This window comes from Aristolochia californica, unplaced genomic scaffold, assembly GCF_029961685.1.
Source record: "Aristolochia californica isolate CCGP_79_NKW_82.1479 unplaced genomic scaffold, dmAriCali1.0.hap1 SCAF_3, whole genome shotgun sequence".
NCBI classification, from domain to species: domain Eukaryota; kingdom Viridiplantae; phylum Streptophyta; class Magnoliopsida; order Piperales; family Aristolochiaceae; genus Aristolochia; species Aristolochia californica.
In genome coordinates, this window is record NW_027181992.1 from 40165947 (window position 1) to 40178405 (window position 12459).

General features: G+C 40.2%; 1 protein-coding gene across 1 annotated transcript in view; it reads left to right on the forward strand.

The window, feature by feature from the left end:
• The window catches only part of LOC137959116 (exportin-T-like), a 35958-nt gene that overhangs the window by 11219 nt on the left and 12280 nt on the right, over positions 1–12459 (forward strand). The window contains exon 8 of the mRNA XM_068806424.1: positions 2765–2929. Coding sequence (XP_068662525.1) covers positions 2765–2929 — 165 coding nt within the window. The remainder of the gene's footprint in view (positions 1–2764; positions 2930–12459) is intronic.

The following is a 12459-nucleotide window of genomic DNA, read 5'->3' on the forward strand; positions in this document are numbered from 1 at the left end:
ATGCAGTGGAATTCACATGGCGTCTCAACGCCTCCCCCCCCCCCCCCCCCCCCTCAACAAAAATAAAAAAATAAAAAAATAAAAAAAAAAATTAAATTCTTCATATGGATTGCTTGTCGCAACAAGATTCTCTCTGCTGACAATCTCAAAATTCGTGGCCAACTCGGAGTTGACCCATCTGCCTTTTCTGCCATGCAAAGTTAGCCACCTTGCTTCTATTGTGCCCTTTCTCTTGGGGGATATGGATGTCGATACTTGTTGAATTGGGCTCCATCTCTGTTTCCCTGATGATTTGGCTGCCACCTGTCGAATGCTTGCAGGGACTCCTATCCCTGGTCTTGGGAAATTGATGATCTCTGCTTTATCTGCATTCATCCTTGGGATCTCTGGCTTGAGCGCAATCAAAGAAGATTCAATGCCAAATTCAGCACTCAAGATAGTCATTGAAACCATCTCAGGCAATATTGTTACTTGGCTTCACTCTCGAAAAGTCTTCTCCCCCTTCTCTGGATCTTTCATTAGAAATAATTGGAGGTGCCTTGCCCAACTCCACATTTCTTCGAAGCCCCCCGTCATCTGCGAGTGGACCCCGCCTCCTGTTGGAGTCCTTAAGTTGAATTTTGACAGATCCTCTCTTGGTAACCCTCGCTTAGCCGGTTTCGGTGGTGTGTTTCGTGATTCTCTTGGGAACCATATCGTCTCCTTCTTTGTGCCTCTCGGTATAGCAAACTCCACGATGGCTGAGCTTCAAAGTCTTCTTAATGGGCTTCGTGTTTTTTGTGATAATTGCTCCGGGCCGATCCTAATCGAGGGAGACTCTAAGGTGGTGATCGGTTGGTGTGAGAATGCCTCCTCACCTCCATGGCGCCATTGGGATGCCTTTTTTGAAATTTTGGATATTGTCAATCTTTTTGATTGTTTTTGATCTCTCGTTCCGAGATCAGCAAATTCTGTGGTTGATGCTTTAGCCAGTAAGGAGTCTCCTTCCAATCTCTTGTTGTCAGGAGTTAGCTCCTTTTTTCTCTTAATAAAATCACATTTCATAAAAAAAAGAATCAGACAAAATCCTTAGAAGCTTGCTTTGGCCGTTGACTGAGACCCTTTAGCAAGCTGTCCACCATATCCAGTTCTGGGCCAGCAAGCTTGCTTCCCATCTCAATCCATTAACATTGTGACTTCCATTTGCCTAGGAGAAATGAGATTGGTCATTTTGTCTAATATTCAAATGTCTAATATTGAAATCACTCATGACTCCTGATTTTCCTAATGATGTAATAGAGTTGAGGTTCTTGGTGATGAAACCATAACAGCAAGTTCCCAGTAACTTCTTGTCTCACGGTCAAGATAATCTTCTTGCAAGTTTATAGGTTTTTCTCAAGTTTCTTAACTTGCTTTAAGTTTTTGTGCCTTCTCATCGAAGCTTCTAAATATTATGTTTTTTTTTTAAATCTTTATTTATGGAACGAATGTTAAATGATATTTCAGCAAAAAGATTGTAGTTCTTGTTTAATCCAAGTAGCAATTTGATGTTCTGAAGGAAAAACAAAAAGATGAGGCAAAATCTTAGATCTTACTGTTGGGAAGCAAGTCGACCTCTCTAGTATTAATTGCTCTGTTTTAGTGGGCGGCTTAATAAAATGTAAATCTGACACTTTGTTATGTCTCCTTTCATTAGCTAGGCTTTTTACTCTTAGAGGTTGTTTTGGATCATAACTACCAAAACACTGGTTAAAGTCGAGGCAAAATCTAGAATGCCTAAAAGGGTTGAGGCAAAAGTATACTGCCTACTGTTAGACCAACTATGCTTTATGGTGCAGAAGATGGTTATATAGTAAAACTATGAAAAATGAAAGAAGAGATAGGCTAGTTAGAATTACTGGAGGGTGGGACATATAGACGGAAAGATAAGAGAGACAATTGAGATGGTATGGACATTGTTGGATATGGGAATACTTTGCAAAGATTTTGCAGCTGGGGGCAGACAAGAACAAAGACAAACCAGGAATAACTTGAAAGGAAAATGTGAGGAACTTAAAATGATAAAACTAATGCTATATTCTGGATGATATAATTCAAGATGGAGGAAAAAGATTACAGCTATTTTGAATATAGTTGGATGATGATGATGTTGATGGCAAGTCTGGTCCAAAGATGCGTTGTTCATGTGTAACTTTGTTACTCACTTAATTGTATGTTAAATTGATAATCCTTTCTTATGTGGTTATTATTTTCTGTTAACATCATTTAAACCAAGATTCATCTGTTTTTTATTCAAAGTGATGATTCATCATTTAGTGAGCCAACCCTTGATTACTTCGCTATAATGTCAGTTTGTTGTTACCTGAGGTTGCTGGTCATCGTTCCTTTTCATGCAAAATTGTTCCAGAATGTAATAAGGGAAGATGGTAGGATATGAGCACATCCTTCTTTTTGGGGGATCTGTATCAGCCTTTTAAATCCAAGGTCTATCAATTGTTAATAATCATGATTTCAAGATAATTCACTCTGGTAGTATGTAACAAAGGGACAATATACAAGTCTTATGGATCTTTATTTCTGATTTAACCATATAAATTTGACGAACCTGTTGAATGCTGTGAAGTTATGTTGTAGCTAATAAAAAGTTTGTTACTCTAGATGATGATGTTTTGAGTTTCATGGCTTGTACATTCAACAGTATTTCTTGCATTGCCATATACTTTGAGAAACAATCTTGTGTTTCTGACTTTTCTCTACTGTTTTGATTTGATATCTGTGAATTCAGCCAAAGGAAATGGTAGGTTTTCTAGTGCTTATAAATCAACTGATATGCAAATTCAGTACATTGGTTCGTGATATACTTGAAGAGATCTTTCCTGCCATTGCTAGCAGAGCATTTGATATCCTCCCAAGAGATGCATTCCCTTCAGGTCCTGGGAGCAATACTGAGGTATGTTCATGTATTTTTTCTGATAAAAATTTATGGGCTTACTTTTATTTAAAGTGTGAAAATATGCAATTAGAGGGATGGAGAGAGGAAGAGAGAAGAGAGAAAGGGAGAGGAGATGGCCGCAAGAGAGTGATCGGAATCTCGTGATTAGGGTTGTGGTAGACCCCTAATCTCTTTTTATAGCTTAAAACATGTACAAGGACAATAATACCCTTACTCAAACCCTTATAACTCTTAAATTACACCTAATTATATGAAACTTGAACTACATAAACTGTTAAACATACTGAATAAGATAAGACTTCGTAGGAGTAGACAGTGAGAAATTACCAAACTACCCAGTCTTTTCCAACACTCCCTCAAGCTGGAGTAGCTTGTTACAAAAGTTCCCAAATTCCTTTTTTTCTATTGCCTTGGTGAACATATCAACAATCTGATCATTGGACTAATAATCGCATCTCGACAAAGTGACAATCCACTTCTACGTGCTTAGTTCTTTCGTGAAAAAACTAGGTTTCTAGCAATGAAAATAGTTGCTTGATTGTCATAGTACATAGTCATAGGCCCATTGTTCTGTTGATTCAATTATGGTGCAATTGATCTCACCCACATCAGTCCACTGACCACATGAGTCATAGCTCTATACTCAGCTTTGGCATTGGAGCGGGCCACCATATTTTGTTTCTTACTTCTCCAACTTATTAGGTTTCCACCTAAGAACACACAATAGCTAGTAGTTGATTTTCTGTCCAGTTTAGACCCATCATAGTCAACATTTGAGTATGCCTATTCTCTTAGCTACTTCAAGGTGTATCTTCTGTGGCTGATCTATGAATTGGTTGAGCACACTAACTGGGAATGATATGTCAAGAAGGTAACTATAGTATAGATTAGTTTTCTACTAATTGGCGATACATAGTTAAGTTCATCACTGTCCTCACTATGAAGATTATGACCCACTTCTATTGGAGTCTCTATTGGTTTCACTCCTAACAGCCCATACTCCTCGAGCATATCAGTGACATATTTTTTGTGTGAATACAAGTCTTGCCTTGCTTTGGGCTACTTTATGCCAAGGATGTACATCATGGGAGCCAAGTCTTTCGTTTGAAAATGCTGTGAGAGATATAACTCTACTTCTTCAATACCTTGTCGATCACTTCCAGATAGAATAATATCGTCTACATGCATTAGCAGGACCATAATCCTAGATATCTCTTCATTATAGATAGAGAATGGTCAGAGTGACTATGAGAGAATCCATATGAACTAACCACCTGGCTGAATTTCCCAAACCACACCCTGTACTTTGTTTAAATTCGTAGGTTACCTTTTTGAGTCTGCACACTTTTTGAAAATCCCCTTGAGCAACATACACAAGAGGTTGCTCCATATACACCTCCTCATTGAAGTTGCCATACAAAAAAGTATTCTTTATATCTGGTTAAAATAATGGCCAATCTTGGTTAATCGCAATAGAGACAAGAATACATACTGAAGACAGATGAGCCACAAGTGAGAAGGTCTTAAAAACATCAAGTCCATATGTCTGTGTGTAGCCTTTCGCTACCAGTCGTGCCTTATATTGTTCGATAGAACTATCTGCCTTGTATTTGATAGTGTATACCCAACGTTACCCAATGACAATAGCTCTTGAGGCAAGTCACACAACTCTAATGTGCCTCTATCACATAATGCCTCCATTTCAGCATCCATAATTGCTTTCCACTGAGGTGATAATAGAGCTTCTTGTAAGATAAGGAATGATATATGAGGATAAAGATAGGGCAAACTTTTTGTATTGGTGAGATAATAGAACATCAGAGCTTTGTTTTTCAGGATTCCGACTATGGTTTTTTAGGTTTCATTCTCCTTCTTTTTTGTTATTTGCTGTATATTAGTTTATTTTATTTTATTTTGTTGCTCATGGTTTACTGTCAATGCTGTCTTCTTTTGCTTTCTGATCTACACTTTCATCTTTGTTTCTTCGCCTGTTTATTTTGGATGCTTCTCTTGTTTCTGTTCCTGTTAATTTCGGGAGTTATTTGAGGGAAGATTTGCATTGACGAGATGGGAATTTGCTGCTGCTTATTATCTTCTCATGCTTGTCTCTTCTCTGGCGTTGGAACGGATCCACTCTGTTCAGAAACTAGCATCCAGAAAAATTCTGGTCCGTGATCCCTGATTCATCGGATCTCTGCTGTGATGATCGTTTATTGCTGGACCATTGCTGTCATCGGTATTATTTTCTGTTGCCGTTGTATCTTGCTTGTTGGCATCTTCTTTTGGAAACCAGTCCGGTGATTCTGCTGCTGATTATGAGTATCATGTAGCTTGATTAATTCCTGTAATTCAGGCTTCAACACGTTGCTTCTACTGCTGCTCATGGTATATCTGTCGTTGCTGATCCAGTCTGCTACCCACGACAGCTGTTGTTTCGCTTACAATCAAGCATATCTGCTAAAACTGTTATGGGATCTTGCCGATATTGATTTGCCGTAGCAGAATCGTTTTTTGGCTATTTTATTTCGGACTTCCTGGTTAATCGCTGTTTCCATCCTGGGAGCATCGGCGACAAACCAGCAAGCGCTTCACTTCAGAATACAAAGATCTGCTGAATTAACGGGATTTTCTGCTATCTGGAAGATTATCTCGCTGGCTCTTCTCTGATCCAGAAATCTGATAATCTATTATCACGGATAATCTCGAACTGCTGATTTCTAGACTTATCTCACATCTGCGTTTCATCACCACTTTCTTCGGCACTGTGGGAAGAAGAAGAACTGTAGCAAAATTAAATGTTTCCCTAAGTTAGGAAACATTTCATCGGCTCGCTGGGTCTGCCCAAGTCTTGGACTGGACCGTTCTACCCAGTTAATCCGGGTCAACCCGGCTCCTGAATCTGGTTACCTTTAGTTGAATTTTGATGGCTCTTCTCTTGGTAATCCCAGGATTTCTGAATTCGGAGGGGTTATTTCAGATCATTCTGGCAACCAGATTTTCTCATATACCGGCCCTTTAGGAATCACCGATTTTACTTTTGCGGAGCTTCATGGCCACCTCATCGGGCTCTGTGTTTTAGAAATAAGTGCAACTGTCCCCTTCATATTGAAGGGGACTCGAAGGTGGTCATTGGATGGTGTGAGTGTGCATCCCCTCTCTTGTGGTTCCATTGGGACATGTTTCGGGAGATTGTTAAAATTACCTCACTTTTATCTTGTATTTGGTCTCATATTCCGAGATCCACAAATTTGACAGCAGATGTGCTTGCCAAGCAGGGAACTACCCTACAATCGCTGGTTGTCAGGGATTTGCTCCCTCTTCGGTAATATCTCTTGTTTATATAAATACATCTTTATCTAAAAAAAAAAAAAAAAAAAACTACATAGTAAAAAAAAGAAAAGAGAAAGATAAGGAATCAAATGAGACAAAATTGGAGAGTGGGGTCTAGTGGACTTATAGACACCTTTTTGAAGGGCAATAGGGAGGTCTAAGTTACTTACCTCAGGATCAGTTGATGAAGAGGATTTTGGGTTCGGTGAGAGAGAGGGAACTTGTGTTGAGCGCTCAGAAGAATGTCTTCTATGGTATACCTGTAGTCGTTTCTTTGCTGGAACAACTGGTGAATGTGTAGGACTATCCTCTACAAGAGCTAGTGCAACAATTTCCAGATTTGGATCGAGAAGAAAAGTATCTCTAACTATAGTAGAGAAAAAGGGAACGTTTTAAAAAAAAATATCACATTAGCGGAAATGAAGGTTTTCCTTGTGGAAGGATAGAAAAACTTATATTCCTTCTCTATATGAGAGTATCCCAGGAAGAAAATTCCACGGTGCGGGGAGATAATTTATTTGTGGTAGAACCAAAAACATGTACAAAATATATACACCCAAACACTCCAGGGTCAAGATATGTATGGAAACTGATGGCGTAAGCAGCTGGATGGGAATTTTCCCCCCAAGAATAGAAGAAGGCATTCTGTTGATAAGGTAGCACTTAGTCAAAATTGCATCGCCCCAATACTATTTGGAAACATTCATATGGAGGATAGTACGAGCAACTTCCAACAAGCGGCAGTTTTTGCGGTTTTGCTATGCCATTCTGTTGAGGAGTGAACACAAGACGATTTGTGAATAATTCCATGAGTTTGGAAAAAACGTATCAAACATGTGATTCATGTGCTCTAGAGCATTGACATTGTGAATGACACAAAAAGATGCATTAAATTGGGTCTTTATTTTATTGAATTTTTTTTTGGAATAGAGTAAATGTTTCAGATTTCTCTCATGGGAGATACACCTAGATACATCTACTAAAATTAGCAATAAACGAAAGGAAGTACTTGTAACCAAAGACACTGGACACGGGATAGAGTCCCCATGCATCTGAGTGAACAATTTTAAATAAACTTGTGCCTTTTGTTTTGCTCAAGGGGAATATAACCCGGTGATGCTTGCCTAGTTGACACGAATTACACTCAAAAGATAAACTAGAAGGAAAATATGGAAATAGCCGAATCAACTTTGCTGAAGAAGAATGTCCTAATCATAGGAGCCACTTAAATAGTGATACTGCAGTATTTAAAACATGTAAAGGAGGTGGTGAGTGTCCCTCCAGATGATAAAGTCTGCCCCTCTCACAGTTGGAACTAATCGTCCTCCTCGTTGTGAGATCTTGAAATACACGATAAGATGGATAAAAGTTTACTGAGTAGTTCATGGACTTTGTAAGCTGACTTATTGGCAACAAGTTAAGAGGAAATTTAGGAACAAGTAACACTGAATGGGGTGACATAAAAGGGGCAGGATCTGGTGTACCTCTTCCCTGAATGGATGATCCATCAGCTAGGGTAACAAACATGACATCAAGACTCTTTTAAAGTAGAAAACATGAAAAATATCTTTGATATATGAATTGTAGCTCCTAATGTTAGGAATTAAACGCTCTAATTCCAAACTAACGAGAACAATAATAATAATCGCGGAAGAAAGATAAAGCAAACATGAAAAAAAACAACAAGATTTATACAGGTTCGCCTCAAGGTGAGACTACGTCCTGTCTTCCGCTGCTGCAGTAATCCACTATGAAGATGAAATAGTTTACAAGAGAAATTGTACACTTACAGTGTTTCTTTCTAACTTCTCGGGCTGCAACTTGAGATGTTCCTCGGATTAAGATCATAAAACCCTAATAGCGGCTCCCTTCAATTATAAAGAGAAAATTAGGGCAACCGCGATACAAGAGTAACAGTCCCAAACTGCACTTAATGAAACAACAGTCAATATATCGTGGATCGGACAGGGGTTCTACCCCTGCACCCCCTGGAGGGAGACTTTCCGCCACCCTTCCAACCCCCATGACAATCTGACCGTGCAGGTCGATCCGTGACCAACTCACCGTAGGGCGTTAATTAGGCTCCACAACTTAACACCTGAGTCCAGAACCCAGGTAGAAGTAGGGCACACGTGTAGAGCAAACGTACGTGAATTAGCGAGTGTCGCCGTAGGAGTGGAAGATTAAGTTATAGAGGCTGAAGAGGAGACAATAGTCAGTTGGGCAATGCACTGAAGCAACTACTGCACTTCATTTGATGCTCCAGGTACAATATTCACTACAGGTTTAAGGGGTACATGACTACTCTCATGAACAAGAGAGTTGGCCAAAGTGGGTTTACCAAATTTTGCCCAATACATGTCTAAAAAATGATTTGTATGAGCACTATGAGCACATTTTCTGTCTGGTGTAGCATCACCTCTTCCTCTACCGCTGCCTTGACTATCTCTTCCTTTGCCTCAAGTACTTCTGCCTCTGCCTTGGATGACTCTGAGTAACTCAAGAGTATTTAGTGCTGATATAGAAACACCAATCACATGTTTACTTCCCTGGGCTACAATAGAATTCTTTGCATGGAATATTCTACAATAAGTTGTGGATAAGGACTGAACATCTTTTGAGGCCAATAGCTGTGCCCCTAATAGTGTCAAATTCTGGCCCTAAACCGTCCAAATTTTTTGCAATGTGTTCTTCTCCATGCCTGTTTGTTTCCCTTTCATCAACAGTGAAGGGATGGAGTACATCAGTATACTAACCAACTCATTGAAGTATCCCGTGATAGACCTCTGACCTTTCTTGTGGCTAAACATCTTGGCATAGAATTCATAAACACGCTACAAGTTGCTCACCTGAGTATAAATACTCTAAGGATATCCACATGTCCTTGACGGTGTCATAATTCATAACCTGTTTCACTAATTTGGAATAGCTGTTAATTAGCCAGGTCATAATTTGATTGTCCTCGCCTTCTTAGTCATCATTCATGATGTGAACAAAGGCTGGTTTTACTCTGTTATATTGTGGGACCCACCATGGTTGCACGAGTTGGTGGGACCCACTATGGTTGCACGAGCTGGTGGGACCCACCATGAGCTGGTTTTACTCTGTTACAATGTGGGACCCACCATGGTTGCACGAGCTGGTCGGATGCCAAGAAGAGTCCTCATAAGGAGTTAAAATTTTAGTTATATTAGATCTCTAGTAGATTGTGTTATCTTTTCAGGATATGCTTATCTTAGAGAGTTAGAGTTTGAGTTATGTTAGATTTCTAGTTTACATTGAGTTATCTTATCATGATAGGTTTATCTTTAAGAGTTAGAGTTTGAATGTAATTAGGACTCTACCATCCTCCACTATAAATAGAGGACCTAGTACATAGATTAAAGAAAGTTTTTTATGATTATTCATATTGTGAGTTATTCACTTTTCTGAACTTATCAAGGTTTCCTTGTGGCGTTCAAAACCGACTTAGCAAACGGATTTTTCATACCCGTTTGTGGCGTCTTTACCATACCAAGGTTCTTGCTTTGCTAAGCAACGGGTCGTGGTTTCCATCAAACTTGAAAGGTCTTCGGGTCGATTTCTAGATTTGGTATCGGGTTTCGTCACGAGTTGACGTGGAGGATGGTAGAGTCCTATGTTTTTTTTGTTTTTTTTCTTCCCTATCAAAGTCATACGTTTTTAGGTTTAGGATTTCAATTCGGCCAAAAAAACATCCGAAAAAAAATAAAAATAAAATGAACGAATGAGCTAGCCATTTCCGAGAAGAAGAAGAAGAAAAAAAAACGAACGACTGAGCTAGCCGTTGCCGAGAAGAAGAAGAAAAAAAAAGATGAAAGACTGATCTAGCCCTTGCTGAGAAGAAGAAGAAAAAAAATAAAATCTCGCTCGACTGCTTCTTTGTTCGTGCTGTCGCCGAATAAGGAGGATTGTTTGGCGCTGTTGGCGAAGAGAAAAAAAAAAAGCGAACGACTGCTTCTTTGTTCGACACCGTTGCTGATGAAGGAGAAGCATGTTCGACGCCGTTGCCGAAGAAGGAGAAGCTTGTTCGGGGCCGTTGCCGAAGATTATCACCGAGCTATTGGCTGGTTCTTCCGAGCTATATTGACGGTTCCCTTATCCTCGAAAAACAGCTGGGTTGCCGTCTCTAGTCTCCCGCTCTGTTCGGTGCCGTGAGGAAGAAGAAGACCGTATCCCGCTCTGCTCGGTGCCATGAGGAAAATGACTTTGAAGGATCGTGCTCTCGCTAGATAAGTTGCTGAACTTACCGTCGTCCGCGCTGTTTCGAATCGGAAGCCAGGAAGAAGACGACACTGTAGATTAAATTTTCTTAACTAAGGAAAAATTTAATGTGCACCGGGTCGCACCTACGTCAACCCAGCAATCTGAGTCTCGTGCTGGACTGGGTCAATTGAATCGAGCCCGATCTTGCTTCTGTTGCTTACTGAGTCAATCCAGGCCTACTTGGACCGGGTCAACTTAGTGAGTCAACTCGGGTCAAACGAAAAAAAAAAAGAGTACCGGAACCATTCTCTTTTGCATATTATTCTAACCTTGTTTGCAGATTTCAATCATGTCGCAAGATCAAGAGATTCCATCATCCGGTGTTCCAAATCTGCAAATGCAATCATTAATGGGGAAGATGAGACGGATGATGAGGGTGGAGTTAAAAGATATATATATATATGGGGGGTTGGATAGGGCAGAAGAGGGAACACAACAGGGGCAACCATCATTTGTTCTGAACAACCCAAGGAGGAATAAGTTGCACCGAAGAGAAGTTGAGGATATGGGTGAATTTGACGATTTAGATGAGGAGTCTAATAGGATGTTAGTAGGCAGCCATAAGAGATATGGCCGGGATAGAGAAGCTAGGAACCGGGTAGATAATAGCTAGGGAAGTATCAAAATGAAGATTCCTGCATTTCAAGGAAAAAGTGATCCCGAAGCATACCTCGAGTGGGAAAAGAAGATGGAGTTGGTTTTCGATTGTCACAATTACTCCGAAGTAAAGAAGGTAAAACTCGCTGCAATTGAATTTACTGATTATGCTATTGTGTGGTGGGACTAGTTGTGCATCAATAGGAGGCGGAATGGAGAATGTCCTATTGAAAATTGGGATGAGATGAAGAGAGTGATGAGACGATGATTTGTACCAAGTCATTACTATCGGGATCTATACCTCAAGCTGCAAGGTCTCTATCAAGGTAACCGAAGCGGTGATGATTATTATAAAGAGATGGAGATGGCTATGATTAGAGCCAATGTGGAGGAGGATCGAGAGGTGACAATGGCCAGATTTTTGAATGGTTTAAACCGAGAGATTGCTAACACAATCGAGATAAACCATTATGTGGAATTGGAGGATTTGGTGCATATGGCAATCAAAGTTGAGAGGCAACTCAAGAGGGGTGGTACACGGCCAAGACCAGAGAATTTGAGTGCAATACCTTGGAGGTCAAACTACCCAATGAAAGAAGAAAATTCGTCCACCTTCAAGGCCAAACACGAGCCCCAAACAGCCACCACTACCATGGATTCTCAAGGTAAATCAGCCCCTATTTCGACTCATTCTAGTGAGATTAAATGTTTCAAATGTCCGGGGAGAGGACACTTAGCTAGCCAATGTCCAAACAAGCGAGTTATGGTGATCCGGGAAAATGGTGAAATTGATTTAGAAGATGAAGCTGATCTAGATGACATGCCACCATTGGAGGAAGCCCCCATAGGAGATGAGGAGTTTGCAACAGATAATGGTGAGATGCTTGGACTAGTCGCCTGACGTGCCTTCAGCTTGCAAGCTAAAGAAGAGGAAGCAGAAGTACAGCAGGAGAATATCTTTCACACTCGCTGCCATGTCAAAGACAAGGTATGTAGTGTTGTTATCAATGGCGGTAGTTGCACTAATGTTGCTAGTATTTCCATGATTGAAATGCTAGGGTTCACAACTCTTAAGCACCCTCGTCCATACCAGTTGCAATGGTTGAATGAGGTGAAGTAAGGGTTACGAAGCAGATTGTTGTACCGTTTTGAATCGATAAATATGAGGATGAGGTATTGTATGATGTGGTACCAATGCAAGCTGGACATCTCCTCTTAGGAAGACCGTGGCAATTTGACAAAAGTGTACAACATGACGGTTTCACCAACAAGTACTTATTCGCTCACAATCAACAGACAATCACTTTAGTTCTGAT